The sequence below is a fragment of the Chanos chanos genome, chromosome 2 (genome assembly GCF_902362185.1).
Source record: "Chanos chanos chromosome 2, fChaCha1.1, whole genome shotgun sequence".
NCBI classification, from domain to species: Eukaryota; Metazoa; Chordata; class Actinopteri; order Gonorynchiformes; family Chanidae; genus Chanos; species Chanos chanos.
This window is the reverse complement of record NC_044496.1, coordinates 31,128,753-31,150,127: the sequence shown is the minus strand read 5'-3', so window position 1 is coordinate 31,150,127 and position 21,375 is coordinate 31,128,753. Positions and strand designations below refer to the sequence as shown.

At 42.5% G+C, this 21,375-nt stretch overlaps 1 protein-coding gene across 4 annotated transcripts in view; it reads right to left on the bottom strand.

The window, feature by feature from the left end:
• The window catches only part of kcnab1a (potassium voltage-gated channel subfamily A regulatory beta subunit 1a), a 111,738-nt gene extending 90,801 nt beyond the window's left edge, over nt 1–20,937 (bottom strand). For 2 of the 4 annotated variants that reach the window (XM_030794210.1, XM_030794211.1), the window contains exon 1: nt 2,760–3,064. In XM_030794210.1, coding sequence (XP_030650070.1) covers nt 2,760–2,971 — 212 coding nt within the window. In that variant the 5' untranslated portion in view covers nt 2,972–3,064. Of the gene's footprint in view, nt 1–2,759; nt 3,065–15,718; nt 15,967–20,662 lie in introns of those variants that run through there. The other 2 variants (XM_030794208.1, XM_030794209.1) reach the window with 2 other exon arrangements.
• Nucleotides 20,938–21,375: the final 438 nt, after the last annotated feature.

Here is a 21,375-nt window from a genome sequence, read left to right as displayed (position 1 = left end):
TGAACTGCGAGCATTGCGCATACAGATTGCCACAGATGGTTGGCCTCCGTCCTCCGCCGCTGTCAGTGCAGTCGTACGTCAATACCTCCGACTTCGTGATGAACTGACTTTGCAAGGTGATTGTGTTCCGAGGCTTCCGACTCATCGCTCCAGTCTCACTGCGTCACACCTTGGTTGGGCTGGCTCATGAAGGCCATCAAGGTATAGTCAGAACAAAACAACGCCTCTGTGAAATCTACTGGTGGCCAAGTATGGATGACCTGGTGAATGCTCAGGTAAAGTGTTGTCACTTGTGCCAGTCTTCAGACAAGACTGCTACTCCCTCCGCAGTTTCCATCAGAGCCATGGGAGAAATTAGGCATTGACGTGGTTGGCCCCCTTTGAGACTGCCGCTTGGGATTGCCGTTTTGCCCTGACACTGACTGATTACCACAGTAAGTGGCCTGAAGTAGCCTTCACAGCCTCTGCTACCGCTGCGAACATCATTACTTCTTTGATGGCAGTCTTTAGTAGATTTGGTAATCCACATACAATAGTGTCAGATAATGGATCTCAATTTTTGTCTGCAGAATTCGCTGCATTCCTGAAAGACCGCAACATACAGCACATACGTACCTCTGTGTATCACCCGGCGACAAACGGAGCTACAGAATGTTTTCACTCTGTGCTCAGGTCATGCATCCAGTCCGCCATCCTGAAAGAGAGGCCGTGGAAGACCACGGTCACGGAATTCCTCCAGGTGTATCACGCTACCCCACACGCTACCACTGGACTTTCCCCGGTTGAACTACTGCACGGCAGAAAAACGCGCACACACCTTAATGTCCTTTCCCCGCCACTGTCAAGCAAAGACTCTGATGCGCTTTGTCGGAGAGTGTCCTCCAGACAGACAAAATGAAAGATTACACTGACTCCAGCCGTGGGGCCCGCTTGCCTGTTTCAAAGAAGGGGACAGAGTGTGCATTCGGAAGCCTACTCATGTTCCAAAGGCGCATCCGCAATATACTCGCAAACGCTGGAGATCAAAAGAAAAGTCGGCTTTTGTACTTACCTGTTAGCCGACGGCAAGAAATGGTATGCATCCAGTCTAGCCAAATGCCATGCACCTGCTTCACCTGATGCATCCAGGAGCTTGTCAGAGCAATTGCCGAGCCATTGCCTTCCCATTCCTGAGCATGATTTTCCCAACACTGACTCTGTCAACACTCGCACTGCCCCTACTCGTGTGAGATGACCTCCCAGTTGGCTTCAGGACTATGTGACGTAATGCTAAGTTACACTTACATGCACACATACTTATACGTAAATACAGCTTATTTAAGTTACTGAATGTGGCCTGTTGGAAATGTTTATTTTGTTGCTTGGACATTGTTATTGTGTGAATTGTTATGGATACTTAGAGTTGTTAAATGTTATGCACTATTTCTAGTACTATTTGCAGTTCTAGCTATGCTATGTTATGTTGCGCACTGCCATTCATATCGTTAGTAATATCCTTACGTAAAGGCGGAGTATGTTGTGTTCTATGCATACGTCAGTAGGTCGTGATAATGTATTAAGGCATGTGACATTGCGAATAATAAGAAGGAGAGTAAGTGAATGCAACTGCAATATGTGACTGCTATGCACTGTCTTTATTAATAATCGGTTAACAGTACTTATGTCCAGTTGTTCTTAGAACACAACACTTACTAGCAAAAGGAACTGACCCACTGGCTACCAAACAGAACTGACTTATTGACAAACAAACAGAGAAAAGTGATGAACACTGGTGTGCTGAAATAACTGTATATAGATCTCTGTTGGCTTTTTCTGTCAGCTCAGCTGCTGCAGGTAGCCTCAGGTTGCCGTGGTGATGAGACAATTTTACAATCATCTTCATTTGCATTTTCTCTATCACAAAGCTACATTTAGACAAACACACACACACACACACACACACACCTCTCTCTTCAGAGAGCATTGACAAATTCATTACCCAGATCTCCACATTTCACCAATAGTCCCTGACCTTTATTTAACATCCCTCCTTGAGCTGCTCGCAGCTTACAGAACTGAAAACATACATGTCCAAAACAAGTACAGTGCACAGAGACATCCATAGTAAGGAGTAAGAATGTGATTAATCTGAACTGAATATTTGAGAAATCACAGAAAATACAGACTGGCAATGTCAAGCTCCAGTTACTGTGCATTGACTGGGCACAAGATATCAAAGGACCTGAAGAGATACTCTTTGTGTGCGCGCGTGTGTGTGTGTGTGTGTGTGTGTGTGTGTGTGTGTGAAAGAGAGAGAGAGAAACAAAGAGAGATAGGCTTAATAAAGACTGTTAGAGCAGGCAAAAGCATATGACACACACAGAGTAAAGACCAAGAAGGGAAAGAGTGACAGAAAAGAAAGAAAGAGTGAATGAGATGAAAAATAAGAATGTATGATAAACCCAGTATTGAATTAGGAGAAAAATGAACAGAAACAGTTAGTGAAATTAAGACACAAAGTCAAGAGCAGAGGAAATGGAAGAGAACAAGAACACAACAAAACCACAGAAAGGGGTAGAATACAAGGCAATGAAACATAGAAACAGGGATACTAAGACTCTTGGTTCACATAATAAACACAGATCAAGAAAGTCAGAGAGGGAAAGTGTGTGTGAGAGAGAGTGTCACAAACAGAGAGTGTGTGTGAACGTGTGTGCGTGTGTGTGCGTATGTGTGTGAGAGAGAGTGTGTGTGTGAGAGAGTGTGTGAGAGAGACATACCGGTACTTCATGCCGGTGAGTTTGCCTGTAGACTCTCTGAGGGAGATGTGGTGTCGTGGTGTGAAAGAGCCAAAGCTGCGTGCGATGATGGCCACAGTGCGGAACTTGGCCCGCGCCGCGTTAACAACGTTTGGGCTGGTGACGTTCTGCTTGCCGTGGTCGCCGTTGCGACCCTTCAGGTTGTGGTCGGTGCAGGCGATGGAGACCTGCATGGCGAGGCGAGATATGCGGAGCTCTGAGAATGGACTGAGCAGTTTCCTGCCTTGTTCTTGGATGTCCCTCCCCGTAGAGAGATTGTCACAGCAACGAAGGAGGTAGAGAAAGAGAGAGAGAGAGAGAGAGAGAGAGGGGAGAGAAGGAACCAGCTGCTTAGTTGCACAGGCGGTCAGAAAGTTCTTGTCACATCCCCCGCTTGTGGGCTCTCACGTTAATCCATGTGTGTGTAAGTGTGTGTGTGTGTGTGCGTGCACTTATGTGTGAGAAAGACACCGATTCAGAGACAGAAAAACTGCTTGCACTGCATTGGAGTCTTTGGAACACTGCTGTGAATTCCAGAAGAGCAGCATGAGGATTCCAGGTGGTAGTGAAAGGATCCTGGTCAGAGTCAGTGACAAAAGCCAACAGGGTAATGAGGGAGTGGGAAGGGGGTATGCAAAATGGTTTTCAAATGGAGGAGGGGTGGGAAGGGGAGGGGGCAGGTCAGGACCGGTAACAACAGTCAGTTATCCTCAGTGCATTCAGTAGCTCACCATTCATGTCTTCTCTCCCCTCTCTCTTTGCCATCCTTTCTTTCTCTCTAATATATGTTCAGTTGTTGGCTCCCACCACCTGAAAGGAATGTCTTTACAGCGATGTCCCTCTGCCCTGATTTGCTATTTTCCCCTCTCCTTCTCTCCTCTTTCACTCCTTTCATTGTTTTTCATGTGTCCCAGCTAAGCAGTAAAGCTCCGTCTCTGCTGCAGCTCCAGGGAGGTGACATTCTCTCTCTCTCTCTCTCTCTCTCTCTCTCTCTCTCTCTGATCTTTGGCTCACTTCACTTGCAGGCACAAAATCAGCCAAAGTGAAAGAACATCACTTTCACTTTACAAATGTCAGCAAAAATACAATAAATACATAAGCAAAAAAATAACTAAAATTTCACCACAGATATATAAATAGTCTGCCATTTGACATTCTGCACAGAACATAGAGCCAGTAGTCTTATAAGCAAGATGACAAATATTTTCAGCAAAAGCATCTTCTTGCTGCGTTTGTTCTAAGTGTAAGAAAGGAGAAAGTCGTGGGTGGCTTGTGTTTGTCAGAGTGGGAGAATGGCTGGAGTGGAGGAGAGAGTGCGCTTATATGAATGATAATAATAAAATAATGCTGTTAGGAGCTGTGGGGCACTGTGGGATCTGGGGCCACAGAAGAATCTAGAGGAGATGAATCTAGAGGAGAATCTAGAGGAGATGAAGACAAATCTCACAGTTCCTGCCACTGATGCCAGCAGGCCTGATCCTCTAACTGTATGTGTGAGTGTGTGTGCGTGATGTGTGTGTATTTTCCATGTTAGCTCCACTGTGTCCTGCTGAGACAGCATTGTCACTCCATATTAACACCTGTGCTCACTCCATATTAACATAAGTCTTCACTCCACATTAATACCAGTGTTCACCCCACATTAACACCAGCATTTGCTCCATATTAACACCAGTGTTCACTCTGTATTTAAAACGCTCTAGTGACCTATACAGACCTATAACACACCTCGCTCTTTGTGTTCTCTGTGTGTTCTCTCTCTCTCTCTCTCTCTCTTTCTCCATCCTTTGCCTGACTACAGAGCAGCAGGAAGATGACAAAGAAGAGGCCTTGTAATAATGAATAAGTATGATTAGTGTGAAAGATCAAAACCAATTCCTTCTCATTACACAAACACACACACACACGCACACACACACACAAACAGTCCCCTCAGACCTAAACACATCTCAAGCAGAGTCATAGAAAAAGCACATGTTCATATATATTCAACATATGACACAGAACCAACAAATGAGAGAGAGAGAGAGGGGGGGGGGGGATGACATGTTTGCACTCCTGATTTATGACTCAAATGTTGTCATGTTGAAATACAACTTTGCAATTTTATATTTCAGTTATCACAGTAGTATTACAGTTATTGCAGTACTGAGAGGAACAGGGGGAGGAAACAGTGTGGAAGGAAACCACAGCCTATTAACAGAAATTAACAAAAGAGACTGTACACACAGACTATGAACACAGATGAACAGAGCGAATGACATTCAGCAAATCAAAGTCAACTTAAAGCCTGACTGCAATGGAAAACATCTGACTGCGATTGAAAACACCTAAAGGTGATGGAGTACAGAGATTATAAATGCCCAGAGGTTGCAAATAAAAATATTGTTCCATGCATTGTTGAGATAAAATTTAAAAAATAAATCTAATATATACTGAGGTAAAAATGAAACTATATTTTGGTCATATAGGCCTACTTCAGGAGCTTGAGGACTGAAATGTGTAAACAAATCAATCAGCTATGAAATTGCCAGGGAAGCACATGTTTAGATGTCTTTGTATCAGTCAGCTGAGCGCTTTACTGTACCCAGTAAACACTGCCATAACACTCCTGTCTGATTTTAAACAGTACTGTTAGACTCCTGTCTGAGTTTAAGCACTGCCATTACCCTCCTTTGTGAGTTTAAACACTGCCATTACACTCCTTTGTGAGTTTAAACACTGCCATTACACTCCTTTGTGAGTTTAAACAATGTCGTCACACTCTTGTGTGAATTAAACACTGCCATTACATCCCCATGTGAGTTAAACACTGCCTTTACATCCCTGTGTTGGTTAAACACTGTCATTACTGAGCCAGTGAGTTAAACATTCCATTGTTCCACATGGGAAAAAGATAGAGCGACCATATAACCCCTAACCCATTTATCCAGTACACTCCATCCAATCATCACTGGTCAGCCTTTTAAATCCCGCTCATAGCCCACCCCCTCAGCGTGGTCACACTGACCAACAAAAAAATCAGCAACAAATCAATCATACAGCTATCTTTTCAGCACTTTCACTTTACGGCTCACACACACTCAAACACTCAGGTCTTTGCAAATCAGTACCGATCAAGGATCGAGAAAGAGTTTAATCAGGATAGCAGGAGTAAAAGAAAGCAATGCTTTAAAGTGTATGTGTGTGTGTGTGTGTGTGTGTGTGTGTGTGGTGACAGTAGTGGAAGAGGCTGACAAATTACACAAATAAACGGGGTGTGTGAATTCATCCAGAGGAAAGCATAAATGGACATGTTGTCCAACTGTGCTGTGTGTTTTCCCATATGGACAAAGCAGCTATAGGAAAACAGAGCAGAGGACAGAGGGATAGATGTCCTGGAGAGATAGAAAACACTTTGCAAGAGACGTGAGATGCAAAGCTAACTCACTTTGACATTTAGACTGTAGTGCAGGTGTCAGTGAACATGAACACTGTTGTTTATGTTTACATATTCATGCAGATGCCACACAGAGCATCTTTACTCTACCATGACAGGTGTCACTCAGCTCAAGGTCTTTACTCCACCATGACCGGGGTCACCCAGCTCATAGTCTTTACTTCACCATGACCGGGTTCACCCAGCTCAGAGTCTTTACCCCAACCTTTACCCCAACATGACAGGGTCACAGAGCTCAGTGTCTCAGGATTAAAATCCAAAATCCTTCAGTCTCTGGACAGATTCAGTCCACTCACCAGTCCACTTAAAATAGTAACATTGTTTTAACCAGTGAAGTTTCATAATTTCAAGGATATCACTAACGATCCCCAATACATTCAGGAGAGAGAGAGAGAGAGAGAACTATTATATTCTCTCACCAAATTACATGGTCAACAGAATGATTGATGCTGAGGTGACTGCTCAGACTGTGCTTTGCGTGTTTCCTGAAGCAGAGCAACTTCATTCTCCAGGCTGAGTGAATGAGTTTGGAAGACTTTGTTCTCCGGACTTAGTGAATGAGTGCGGAAGACCTCGTTCTCCAGGCTGAATGAATGAGTGTGAGCAGAGGTTTCTGCTTTGTACTTTGTGTGTGTGTTTGTCTGTATGTTTATTCTCTCTCTCTCCCTCTCCATATCTATCTATCAATCTATCTATATACACATGTGTGTGTGAGTACGTGTGTTTATCTTCTCTCTCTCATTTCATATCTATCTATTTATCTGTCTATCTATACATATGTCTGTGTGTGTGTGTCTGTGAGATTAAAGATTAAATGTCCATGATCACACACACTGACCTCTGCATTTAACCCATCCTTACACACCAGTAGTGAGCACACACAACCACGAGGCGCAGGAGCAGTGAGCAGCACACCTTTGCCTGGGGAACAGTTGGGGGTTAAGTGCTGTGCCCAAGGGCACTTCAGCCATGGATGTTTTCCTGCTGGTCCTGGGAATCGAACTGACGACCCTTTGGTCACAAGCCTGCTTCTCTAACTGTTACGCTTGTGTCTGTGTGTGTGTGTGTGTGTGTGTGTGTGTGTGCGTAAGATGAGTCCTTTAAGAGGATAGTTAATGAGACATTCCATACTATATATGTGTTAATGTAACTGTGTAATAGTACACTTTGAAATAGAGTGATTCTGTAAAGGACACAGTCCCACCAAGCTTGCACAAATGTGTGCTCTTCATTAAAGAGTGGTGAGAGTGTGTGTGATTGAAGTGTTAAATGAGTAAAGCTAGTCAGCTGACTATCACTGCACATCACAAACTGACCTCTGTAATAGCAGACAGGACAGGGTTATTTTTGTTGTTTTATTGCACTTTATTGTCTCTTATATAGAACTTTTTGTTTCCTGTGGAGAATCATGTTGACCAATATTCATTTCATTAAATACTATTTGTTCTTTTAAATGAACTTACTGAACTCATATATGAGCTCATTCGTCACTAAATGAACTAAATGAAATTTAAATTAAAGGGATCAGTCTCTCTCAAAGAACCATTTATCAAATAATCTAACATGAAATAATCAAACAATCTAAGAATAAATAATAAATAATCTGTGAATCTGAGTTTAAAGGTGTCCGTAGGACACCTGCCACTGGTGGGCTCTCTCACTGTATGTTTCCATGGAGATGCTCCTAAACTAGTAGAAGAAAAGAGGCAGTTCTTGACTTTACAGTGGCATGGCCTTAGAGTGGCGCAGGGGTAAAATCTGAGAAAAGAATGAATGAAAGGAGTACAGGGCTGGTCTAGCTGCGATGACTAACATGAATAGTGTCCTCTGTGAGCTGCCATACTAGATTATGCTCTCAGTGACATCACATTCAACACTTATTCCATTCAACAGTCATGACCAATCATTTTTCCTTTTCTTTTCACTTGCTCTTGCCCCAGTGAAATCGCCAGTGATTTGCTCTAAACAAATCCAGCTCTTGTCCAGTTGTGCTGACTGGACGTTCTCACGGCCTCTATCAGATACACAGTCATGAGTCATCTACTGCACATTTAATATACACTTACAGTGCTCTCTCTCTCTCTCTCTCTCTCTCAATTCAACTGAGCAAGCTTTATTGGCATGACTGTTTAATATCAATGTTGCCAAAGCAGATCATCTCTATGATAATAAACATTAACTGCAAATAAATGAGGGAAATGGAATTACGGAGTACAAAGACACAGGGAAAGTAATACCACCCCCCCTTCCTTGCCCTGTTCTATTTTTATTTTAATCAACACTTTGAAACAATGATATACTGCTGTATGTTCAGACACTCTATTTTGAGTATTTCAAATTCTAGTCTGTGAGGAAACTTCAGAAAGTTTCTGATTATGTTTGTCCTATGATACTGAACAAAAGCATTTTTAAAAAAGGGGTGTGTGTGTGCGGGGGACGGGGGGACAGACCCCAAAGTTCATTCAGTTCCCACTCGGTAAAGCCTGTGTCTGTCAAAAAGAGACAATCACCCCAGACTGTGAAAAGCAGTAACAAGCTTTAGTGGAACTAACATTATCAGACCAGGACAGGGAACAGAGTAGATAGAATCAACAGAAAAAACAATTCTGAAAGGACTGTCACAGTCCAGCACTCTACACACACACACACACGCACCCATATTCACTGCCTCCACGTTCATCTCTCTGCCCTTCATCTGAGCATCTAAAGGAAGGGGAATGTTTGCTTGAGCAAATGAGTCACAGCGTGAGGAGGAGAGAAATAAACCGGTAGAGAAGAAGGCCACAGAGGAGATCGGGCCCATGTTCACCCCAAAAGGGAAATGAGTGGAGTGGAGTCAGAGGTGGAGGAGATGGAGGGCACTGGCCTCTGGCTTAACGCAGTAGTGAACAAGTCTACTGCATGGCCCAAAGCCAGCTCTGTCTGTCTGACTCACAGTCTCACAAACACCACAGGCTCTATGCGTATTATACACACACAGACACACAAACACACACACACACACCCACACCAGCACACAGACACACATACAGACACACACGCTATGTGTCCCTGCTGCTCCTGCAGGCTAACAGCTCTGTTTGTTCTAGGTCTCTCCCTGCTCTCCCTGCCTTGGCCTATTAGGGCCTAGAAATGAGCTGATGGACCAGCCAATCAGTGACTTGGTAACAAGCTGATGGAGCAGGTGGGGAAAGATGTACAATGTGCAGAGGGGTTTGACTGTAGGAGCAGCATGGGGAAACACTGCTATGCCCCCTGCTGGTGAGTTTTAGCATACACATGCACACACAGCTTTGGAGTTCAGTTCTCTCCTTTTAGGGGACGCATTATACCAAAGTTTCTCTATGATGGCAGAACGCAGTCATGTCCCAAAGCCACCACCTGTTCTGGTATCACATCCATCTTCTTTCACTGTTCCTCAAGTCTTTCAGTGAGGGAAACACACATGTAATTTGAAGTTTACGTAGAGGTGAGCTCCAACCTTGTGGAAACTTCATGAATCAAAACTTTGCATGATTTGAGTGCGGACACAAATTGAAACACGCGTGTAGTCAACGAATTAGCCCCTTCATGTTTTAGCTAGGTTGTACTAGGTTGATTTTCTAAAATGGCTACTGTAAAATAAACACTGTTGAATCATATACACCCTAAAACGGTCATTTGTTTCCAAGTGGAGATGAGGAGTACAGATACACCAATCATTGACAACAATAATGCATTTGCTGACAATCTGTCTAAAGGTTTTTGGACATCTGACATGTGCCACAGTGTGATATGTGGGTTGGTTTGACAGTGTTTGAAGGAGGTGCTGAAAATCTGCAGTATAAAGTCTCTATGATGAATAAGTGACTCCTGGAGGAAAGAATTGCAGAGACATTTGGCATAAAAAGTTCAAAACAGCACATCACCTCACCAAACCCGAAGAATTTTCAGAGAGAATCAGAGTTGTCACAGAGAACAGAGAGACTAGAGCAAAGCAACGCCGTCGTGCTGTCTGTGTTTGTTGAGAAAAAAAAAAAAAATTAAAAGGCAAAGAAGTTATGAACTTCATTATGTTTTGTGATGTCTGGTTCTCATTTTTTTCTTTATCTGAATTTTACAATGGGGCTATCATTCAGCTATTGATTTTAAAGTGTGAAGCTTGAATGAGAGACCGTTGTGAAAGCACTTTGGAATGTCTCTTCATCATGCAGTCCAGTCACAGTGATGCTTTAGGCCCAGATATTGGCAATGGTTGTGTAATATTAGAAGCAGTAAATCCATGGAGTTGTGGGGAGAGTGTTTTCAGGCCTTGAGCAGGAGAATGAGAATGGCTAACCACTGTGTGAATTATTCACCAGACTTAGAACACAATGCCATAAAACCAGATACTCGCTAGCCCTATAACATGATCTTTTAACTAATGGCACCTAGATTGAGTTACGACGTGGATCAAATCCCAAAACGCTGCTGTTTGCCTCAGTCTACATGCATCTAAGTCATTGTCTAATTTGGGGTACATTTCACATCAGCAAAAAAGTACAAAAACAATGCTCTTTCTCAACAGACCAATCAGTGGTTCAAGTATATTAGTATATTCCTTCAATGTACCATATCCACTAGGCCTAATTGCAAAACTTAAACATTAACAATTTTGTTGATTTTTTAAGGGAAAGGATGTGTGCTACTACTACTACTACTACTACTACTACCACCACTACTACTACGTATTATTACTATTATTTATTATTACTATCATTTATTTATTACTATTTAAAACAACTGGATTTTTTTTAAAAAAAAAATTGATGAGGGAGAAAGGAAAAGTGTGAAAAGAAAAGAAACTGAACACTAGGGGGAGGGGGGGGGGGACAAACAAGAACAAAAGGACACAGGGTGAGACATATGTATAATACATATACTTAAAAAGGAGGAAATTCTATATATATATATACACACACACACACACACACACATAGTAGGAACTTTTATGTATAATATATATACTGAAAAGGAGGAATTTCTACGTATAATATACATACCTAAAAAGCACAAATATACTTAAACTCAATCATTTTGTGTGGAGACAGCACATCTGAAGAAGATGCCTGGTGTATTGTGGACCAGGCTGTGGTTCTGTCTAAGGCCCAGTGCAGACTGGCATGGGTTCTCCTGACCTGACATTATTCTCTAATTGTGCAGCCAATTAAGTATTTAATGAGGACACCTGCCGATCCATCATTAAACATTCATCAGCTTTCCGAGTTAAATAAAACATCAGGACATGGCGCGTTTCGAGTGATTTTTTTAAACATTGCATACACTTGCCTCATTAGTGGCCACTGGTACAGAGGAATGAATTAACACAAAGAAACTGAACACATGGTGCAGAAAGATGAATTAACACAGAGAAACACTTAACACATGGTGAAAGGAGGAGAGAATTTGCTAATAGGTGGGTTAGCACACAAACACTTATCATGTAAGGTATAAAAACAGATGACACAACAGCCCTGTTTACACTGTGGGTCATCAGCCCAGGAACATAAGCCTAGGAGATTTGTCCTGGGCTACAAGCACTGGGGCTGAAGTTCCTACACAATGGGCCATGTAACCAAAATTCGCAACCATAGAGACACAGAGAAACAAAACATTGTTAACTACAGCTAAAAGAATGGAGCCAAACACTGTGTCCCTTCTTGTTATTACAGTGCTACATTATATAAGCACAACCCATCGCATACAATACAATGCCATCGCATTAAGACTAAGAAGACAGCTTATCGCATCTGAAATGCGACAGAGAAAGATATGGAAAGTCCACAGACTCAGGCAAATGGTCAAAATACAAATAATACAAAAATACATTAAAGTTATTATTTTGTAATGTGATAATACAGATCTGTTATGAGCTAGCATTAGCTACTTGGCTAAGGTTAGTTAGTCGCCTCTTACTAGAAAGTGTACACTGAACCATAACCAGTATCCATTCATCATGACCTGTAAGCACCAGGTCTTGGACCTCTGGCCCTGACTGTTGAGCTGGGCTCGTTGCTAGGGCTTAGGTTCCTGGCCTGGTTAAGCCCTGTTTAAGCCTTGCTCAGTGCAGTGACAATGCTCCCTGGGCCAGGAACTAAGTTCAAGCACCAGGTTTGACCCACAGTGTAAATGTGGGTAATAAAATCATAGATTGTTTTGTTTTGTTATGATTTGTTTGTTTCATAATATCCAAAAAAAAATCAGAGATTCTTTAACTCTAACTTTTTCCCTCATATAGAAAACTTACATAGAGTCTCAGTTATAGCTGTAAAACAGCAGACTGAAAAAGGGATACTTTTTAGTTGGGCGGCAGACGCCCTCTAGGAGCGTCACAGAGAGAGAGAGAGAGAGAGAGAGAGAGAGAGAGAGAAGAAGAAGGGAAAAAATAAAGAAAAATAGTCTCGTCTACTCTAGGCCACTTTTACCACTATCAGACTGCATGTGTGTCTAGTAGGGCCTAGATTCACATGCGGCCTGGCATGGCTAGCTCTAATCTCAGGGCAGTAACCATACAGAATTAAAAGCAATATTCCTAAAAACAACACGAAAACAGAATAGAGACCATTACAACACCTATGTCCAGTGATTAAATATATTTACAGGTTTTTAAAGGTCCATGATGAGAAGGGTCATAAAAGTTGGTCAGGTGGAAGAGGAACAATGTGTATTGTACAACAACAACCACAAAAAAAAAAGAAGAGACAAAAACCCAATGGCAACACTCAACACAAAACACAGAACGTCTAACACAGAACACAATACATAAATTTACGGCTTAGTTCACAAATATTTACACATATACATAAGGCCAAACTGAACGTTCTTTTCCCATGACGAAATAATTGAGAGAGGGAACAACAACAACAAAAAAAAAAACATAAAGAAAAAAGAGAAGCGACCTCCCCAGTGTTCGTCCCTCCTAACTGGACTCTCCGTGCAGAATCCCGTATCCTACCGATAGTATCCGCAACGAATGAAAGGGTTGCCAACCATGCAAACTGATTTACTAACAGAGGGAGAGTAGCAGATAGAGAGTTTAAGACAGAGAGTCACCTGAGGAAAGCTGGGGAAAAGGCGGCAGGAAGAATGAGTAGTCGGGGCAACAATCCACATGGGGAGTCCAACCACTACGAGTCCACAATCAAAATCCTGTTTGGTATGGAGTAGGTATTCCAAGCCGTATTAAACGAATCTACGCGTACTGAATAACCGACTACTAAAAGCAAACGGACAGTAAACGCCTTGTCGACTGGAGGGGAAAATCCGCGACAATACGGATTCAAGTTTTCCCTCCCCGGAGCAGGAATCACGCCTTCCTATATTCTACGGTGGCCTACTCCAGTCAATGCGAATAGCCAATGACGTAGCGGCAATCAAAAAAAAAAAAAAATAGAGAAAGAAGTTTGGTGATGGAAAGTTCTATGTTTATGGTAATGGGAAAGTGATAGAAAATAGAAAGCAAGTTATTTAGCTGGAGGTTATTTAGTGTTTTATAAAAATGATGAGCATGACACGGTGAAGGGTCCGTGTGGAATGCCACACAGTTCTCTCTTGACAGTGAGTGTTAAGTTATGTGTCAGTGAAAGCAGCTGAGAAATAGGTTTTCTGAGCACTCTTGCGTTCAGTGTGACTCAGCTCTGTTTAAACACATCAAGCTGAGACCAGAGCCTGAGTCATATGGGGGGCAGAAGTCTCACAACACTTTGTCTCAATGTTAGACCGGACTATTAGAAGTTGACAGAGTAAATAGAGTATATAAGATCTGCATGGTTTCTACATAATGTCCACTCTCCATACTTAAGCATTTTTTCCCTCAATGCTTTTTTTCCCTCCGGCTCCCATGGTCGGTGAATATGCTGTACATATACTGTCCATACTGCAACAGGAAAGAATCACTCTGCTGTGGTTTAATCAATTCATAGCCCAGGGGTCTGCCTGCCATTCTGATGTATGTCTGCGGTCACGTCACACCCTGTACCCCCACATGGCAAGGAGTGAATAGAGGGACAGGGACACTGTCACCTTCACCCTCTCTGCACAGAGGTGAACAATTCAGTCTCTTAAAATATACAGCACATGAACAACTCCATGTACACAGACCTCTGTCATGTGATGTGTGTGTGTGTGTGTGTGTGTGTGTGTGTGTGTGTCTGACCATGTGTACTAAATGACACAGCCCAGCTTCATGTCTTCATTCTGTGTGTGCCATTGGTGTAAGAATTAAGGCAATACTGGGGTCTCTCTGTGCTTATGGGCACCACAACAACACTGTGATATCATCAGACAGCCAGTCAGTTTGTGTGGTGAACTTTTCCCCCCTGCGCCCAGTGCCAGAGCATGTCTCACACTGAGCTGCTCTCTCCATAAATAGAGGGGAAAATTGCACTCTGCACTCGCATACACATGTTTGGGTTAGCACTCTAAACATGTGTGTGTGTGTTGGTCCACTGGGGAAGCCCAGCTGTAGTGTTTACTGAATGAAACTGTCAGTTTTTCACATTCAATCTCTTTATGTATAGGTTTTGAATTCGGTGTTAGACTTTGATAAACCACAAGTACATTAGCATGTTATTACTGCATTCAGTCACTATCATGATTATGAACCTCTCAGTATCCAGCGTGTACCTTCTGTGTACCTAATTTTCCCCTCCAACTTTGGGATTGTCACTGTCATTTTTTCAGTTTCTCTGTTTAGCTCTGTAAACACATATTATGAAACCCATCCCTTCTTGCCCATCTAGAGCAGGTCAGAGGTTGTGTTTGTGAAATTCCTGTCCCTTGTGACTGCACATGAGAGGGGGAAGCCCTCAGGGCTGCTGTGTCAAATACACACTGACCTGAAAATGCAGAAAGTTTGACAGATATTCTGTTCTATAGGGTTACTATGGTGACCAGCCCTGGACCCCACTTCCACCCCCACCCAGTTAGAAACTGCAGAGAACAATGTACTCTGATCCCATTCACTGTTTAGAGCACTGAAATCAGAAGGAAAGCGATATGACAGATTGGTTCTGTTTTACACACACACTAAGCAGGAGGTTCTGAAGCTCTGAGAGAACACAAAAGAAAGCACACATCAGTTAGACTGTCTTTCTACACACCAGAGACAGAGACGAGAGTCCCACACTTTGTCATCCTCCTCTGTCTCCAAACAGAAATCTGACGGGGAACTTTTTCACACATGGGCGTACAACAGGAACAACATATGAAAAGGGTTTTGTTTTGTTGAAGGCAGACGGACTTGTCGCTGTACTGTTTAACTGTCACTGAAGGAGTATCATGTCTATGAACCAACCCCAAACAGACATCACGACAGAAACCCATTGAATACCCTCACACTGCAAATCATCAAATATCACAAGCACAAAGACACAAATCCTCAAATATAATAAATCATTCTCCGATAGTATGAAAGGCATGCAGAGTGTATTTATTTGTGTGTGTGCATGTATGTGTGTGTGTGATATGAGTTTGTGTTTTGTACCTGTAAGTCATGCCAGTGTGTGCCCGTACTGTGTCCTGTAGCGTGAGTGTGTGTAACTCCTCCAGTTGTTTGAGCTCTAGCTGTGTGTTGGCTCTCAGACTGCTCCAGCACATGAGTGGGGGGTTGTTCTTCCCTTCTGAACCCTGCCTCCTACACCGCACCTGCCCCTTCTCTCCTCCTGCCTTCTGCTGTGCTCCTTTCTGCTTGGGATTAAGAATCTCTGAACACGTGGCTTTGTACAGGTACATCTCTGTCTCTCCAACCCGCTTGCCTGTTCAGCTCCCTCACGCGTTTGTTTAAGCACGTGTGTTTGTTCATACACAGTCCAGCACTCCTTCAGCTGGTGAACTTCATGAAAGTTTTTCTTCTGTTAAGTTCTCAGAAAAGCAGCACAGGGGACTGTGGGTGATCTGGGGTTGAAGTGACAGACAGTGACAGAGGGCTGAAAGTCTTTTCCTGTTTCTTCTTGTCTTCTCAATCAGATTTGTCACTTTCTTACTGCGCTCAGTCGATAAGCTTCAGCTTGGTTTCAGTCCCTGATGAACAACATGGAAATCTGGGACATTTTTCCCTCCCCCCCTCTCTCTCTACCCCCTCCCCCTCTATCTCTCTCTCCCCTCCTTTTCCCTCACTTTATCTGTCTTTGTCATTCCAACGTCACTCCACCTCTCCTGCCCTCTTACGCCCCCTTTGCTCCATGTTGGTTCATGTCTGCTATATATGCTGGACTTAGGCCAGGATATATGACCTCTGACCCTTCGTCTTTTTTGGGAGTCGTGATCTGACAATGTCTAGTCTAGAGTATTGTGGGAATGGGCTGGACTGGTGTTTTCCCATATCCAGTTTTTTTGGTGGAACTGCTTACGCAGTACTGCAAGCCTGTCTAGTGAACAGTGACCCCTTTAATCCGAAAGTATCACAACCATGAAGAAACAAATACACTCCAACACACACACACACACACATATATATCAAGCAGTGTGATAGGCCAAAGAGTCACAGGTGCATGCATGCACACATGTGAGCATACAGATACACCACTATATAGGCACTCACTTGAATTTGAGTGTATATAAATGAGTGTGTGTGTGTCTGTGTGTGTGTGTGTGTGTGTGTGTGTGTGTGTGTGTGCGTGCACGTGCGTGCGTGTGTGTGTGCATGTGTGTGTTGTTAAAGGGGGACGGACAGCTGTTCCTGTTGTTTATGTGACATGGAAAATGTGATTGACTTATTGGGATGAATGTCAGCTGAGTGTGCATAGCTCCACAGACAGGCACACACGGCAAAAATAACCAAATTCATTTTAACCCTACGGGAGGTTACTAAAACTGCATTGACACATTAACCCACTAAACCACAGGTTCGTCAAAACAAAAATCTCAAAAGTAATGTGCTGCTACATAGGCTACAGACAACCTCACACATTGCCTGTTTATGCTGACCAAAAAATGCATCCTGCTCACTCTTTTGAAGGCACTCTAGCCTCCTCTCTTTGCTGTGAGCGGAAACTATGAATGTGAATGAGATAATATGATAATGTTATTGGTTTGTGATAATATGATAATAATAATATGATTGGTGTGAGATAATATGAGAATAACGTTATTGGTATGAGATAATACCATGAGAATAATGTGATTGATATTAGATAATAATATGAGAATAATGTGACTGGTGTGAGCTCATATGAGAATAATATGATTAGTATGAGATAATATGAGAATAATGTGATTGGTATGGGATAATAATATGAGAATAATGTGATTGGTATGAGATAATATGAGAATGATGTGATTTGTATGAGATAATATGAGAATGATGTGATTGGTGTGAGATAATACGAAAATGATGTGTTTGGCGGTTCGTTTCATAGTCAGAAGAGCCTCTTTATGTACCTTATTCCATCCTACTGTTTGGTCATGTGACACACAAACAGGAACTGCAGATAATGAATGACACTGGACGGAGAATTAGAATGATATAGTCTTGAGCGGGGTCTGGACTCTAACGGACCACACACTGAGCCAAAGATGGACAGAGTAGAGAAACTGCTCCTCAGACATGTGAAGTCTTGGAACCTGTAGTAGGTTGTGCAAAGACAGTGACCGGTCCATGAGAAAACAGGGCCAGACACACTGCAGGACAAGAGACACAAATGTATAGCCAAATGTCCTAAAAATTAATCCAGAAATGGAATATGTTATAACTGTCTGGTTTGTGTCTTATTAATATCTTGTTAAAGAAAATTTCACCTAAGTGAAATATGGACCTTTTTCTACTAATGCATCCTTGAAATGAAATAGTCGATATGTTTTTCATCTTTGCCCATGTAGCTTTGAGTGCATTTTGGGCTTTTCCAAAAAATAAGTGTTTTTAGTAAACAAAAAAAAAACAGAAAATGAAAAGCGTTTCTTTGAAAAACTGTTTTAGGTATACACAAACTTCAAGAATCATAATGAGGTAAGAGTTTTAACAAGGAAAGGGTTACAAGATTACAATGAATCACAATGGGGTATGATTTTTGTGTCCTAAAGAGTGAACTTCTCCTTTAAGTGTTCACTTTTAAAAGATGGCAGATATCAGTGCTGAGTCCCCTAACAGAGCCATGCATCTTTGAAATAAGAGACAGCTAAAACACTAGCGCCCATTTCCCTAAAGAAGGCAAAATATTCCAGTCTCATACTCTTCTCCCTCTGCCTAATTAAAGATAACGATCTGAAATTGCATTGCTAATTGGATTAAGGATTTGAAGCCTTTTGGGACAGATATTGAAGAGAAGTCCTAGTTGGCCTTCATGGCTTATGCCTCAAAGTAGTTTATCGCTCCGATGAGTGTTCATCTCCCAGTTTATGTAACGATTGACCTGGGAATTGAACCCAGGGCTCTGGCATAGAAGCCCAGGGCTTTACCCTTGTGCCACCAAGTGTAAGACCCACATGCAGAGAGCAAGGCAAAAGTAATTCAGTAAAGTGGTTTCTTTTAATAGGTAAATCTGGGCAGAGGAATCCAAGGGAGTAAGACAAAATCAGAAACAGTTCCAGGCAGAGCTCAAAATCAGTAAGCAAAGGTATCAGCAAACAAATCCAATGAGACGGCAGGCAAAATCTTAATCCAAGAACAGGCAAGCAGAAGTTCAACAACAGAGAAACAATCCAAAAAAAAAAAAAAAAAAAAAAAGAAAGAAAGAAAGAAAAAAAGAACTCCCAGAGCTTACAACAAGGCTAGATCAGAAATTGCACACAGGGTAATAACTCAAGACTGAGCAAAGAACTGAACAGAGCATAAGGCTTAAATAGACAGACAGAACAAGACACAGGTGAAAACAATACAACAATAATGAACTAAACAGGCACCAAAACTAAGACTGAGGACCCCACATGGACAAAAAAAGAACTACATTCCCGAAAAACATGACAGTTTAAAACTATATTTAAATTCAAAACGTATGATTCATTCAGACATGTAGGCGAGTAACTTGTTCTGTAATGGCAGGACTATTAGTGAGAGACTGAGTCCTTCCCACTGACACTATCACACATACTAAATAGAAACTACATAATGGGCCTTATGCGCCAAGTCAAAAGATTATGGTTTTAAAGATATAATAAAGATATAATGTAATACCATACTATTCACTGTATAACTCAGTGTTTTTTCTTGAATTGTTTCATTATATTATTGAAATGTTACTGCTTGAAGCTTAACAAACAAGCAAAGACTTCGTGGTAATTATGATGAAAGACTTTTAGTGTTCCATCTTGGAAAGCTCTCTGTCATTCAAATTACATATGTCAACGATAAAAGTGCACTGTGACCCCAGGACCATTTGCCAGTTTTTTTCTCCTTCAGGCAACTGTAGATTATGAGTAATGCCTCCAGTGCTCTGTCTAGTCCCATTATAGTCAGTAATGGTGCATTTTAAACTGCATGCTAGGTAAGCTATGTGGTAAACATTACATGCAGGGCCATTTAACATGTATGGTAAATAAAATTTTGTGAAAGAGATGTCATGGTGAGGCCCTGTTCACAGGGCTTTGAAGCGGTGATGTAATATTGCTTTTTTTCACAGCAACTCTGCTGGAATGGTCTCCATGAATTCATGGTAAAAGATGGGTGTTGAAGAACTTAATTTAATTAACATGCCAGGTCTCACTATATCTGTGAGATAGAGAGCTGTGGACAGGCTTCAATCACACTGTCTCATCATAGAGACACAGTGACTAAGAGAGGAGATGCCAAACACTAGCAAAGCAGAAAACAGCTATTTGCCATGCTAAAAACTGATACCATTCCAATAAAACAAACAATACAATACCATAAAAGGACAGGCATGCCATCTCTCTCTCTACCCCCCCCCCTCTCTCTCCATTTGTTTTTATCACTAGGGTGCTGGAGATTTGTCAAAACAAACCCCAGTGTATCTGAACAGATGCCCTGCAACCAGACCCTGGGCCAAAGCTTTGTCTCTGAGGGAAGCAGAAACTGTATTTGCATTCCACTGGGAATTAGGCTGGATACACACCTTCAGCCACACAGCCATATTCATGTCCTGTGTTGATCTTTTGTTAAGGCTAACAGAAGGACGTGATAAGCAGGTAAAACAATATTTGCCAAACATGCACACACGCAGGCACACACACACACGCACATGCACACAAACACAAAACTAATGTGACTCAAGTAAAAACAAGAGTAGAGTCCAAATGAAGACCAGAGACCACACCTACTGGTGACTTACAGCCAGTGATGAGGACTAAAGCAGTTTCAACATAAAATGAGTTATAGGGGCGATATTGTCTCAAGACACTGGGTTAATGGCCAAGACATTGTTTTAATTGTCTCTCAGGTGGAAGCAATTGTTTATTAATAAGAAGTGAAGAAAACTCTCATGATTAACCTGCACCTTAAACTCTCACATATACACACACAGAAGGCAGGGCTCACCGGTAGGGCATGCCAGTCTGATAAGCCATGCTGTCCTCCTTGGCACGACCACAGATTTTTAGGTATGAGTTAGTCTCCAGTTCCGTAATTAGCGCAGCTTTTCGGGCCCGCTGTAGTGCCCCCTGCTGGTGAGTGTTAGCAGCACGGTTCTCACGGCTGCCGTCTTGAGAACTGCGCCCACGCAGCCCACTCAGAGACGCCACGGACTGCTTCCTGTGTCTGGGGGCCTCCTCGTGACCTCCGCGGCCAACAGAGGTACTGCGTGCAGCAAGCATGATTTCTGGGAAATCCTATCCCCCAAAACAAAAACTGTGAAAGGGACACTGGTCTCTCACTCCCTTTCATTCATTCCTCTTCTCTCTCTTTCTTACTCCTCTCTCTTTTCCCTCTGTTGCTCTGCCTCACCTCTTCTCTTTTTTATCTCTCTTGTCTCTGTGTGGCTTACTCACTTGTCAACCCTCCTCTCTGCTCCCCTCTCCCTTTCTCTCTGTGATATTCTCCTTGTGCCTCTCCTATAGCCTCCTCAGACTGAAATCAGATCTGACTGTCTTCCACGCCCGCTCCACAGGGCAGGGCTAGTTGGGTGTGGTAGGGTAAGGTAGGAGACTGCGCAAGGGCCCAGCTAGTTGGTGACTGGTATGGCTTTAGAGATCCAGGTGATGTTATTAACACTCTGTTTTCTTTCACAAACACACACACACACACACACACAC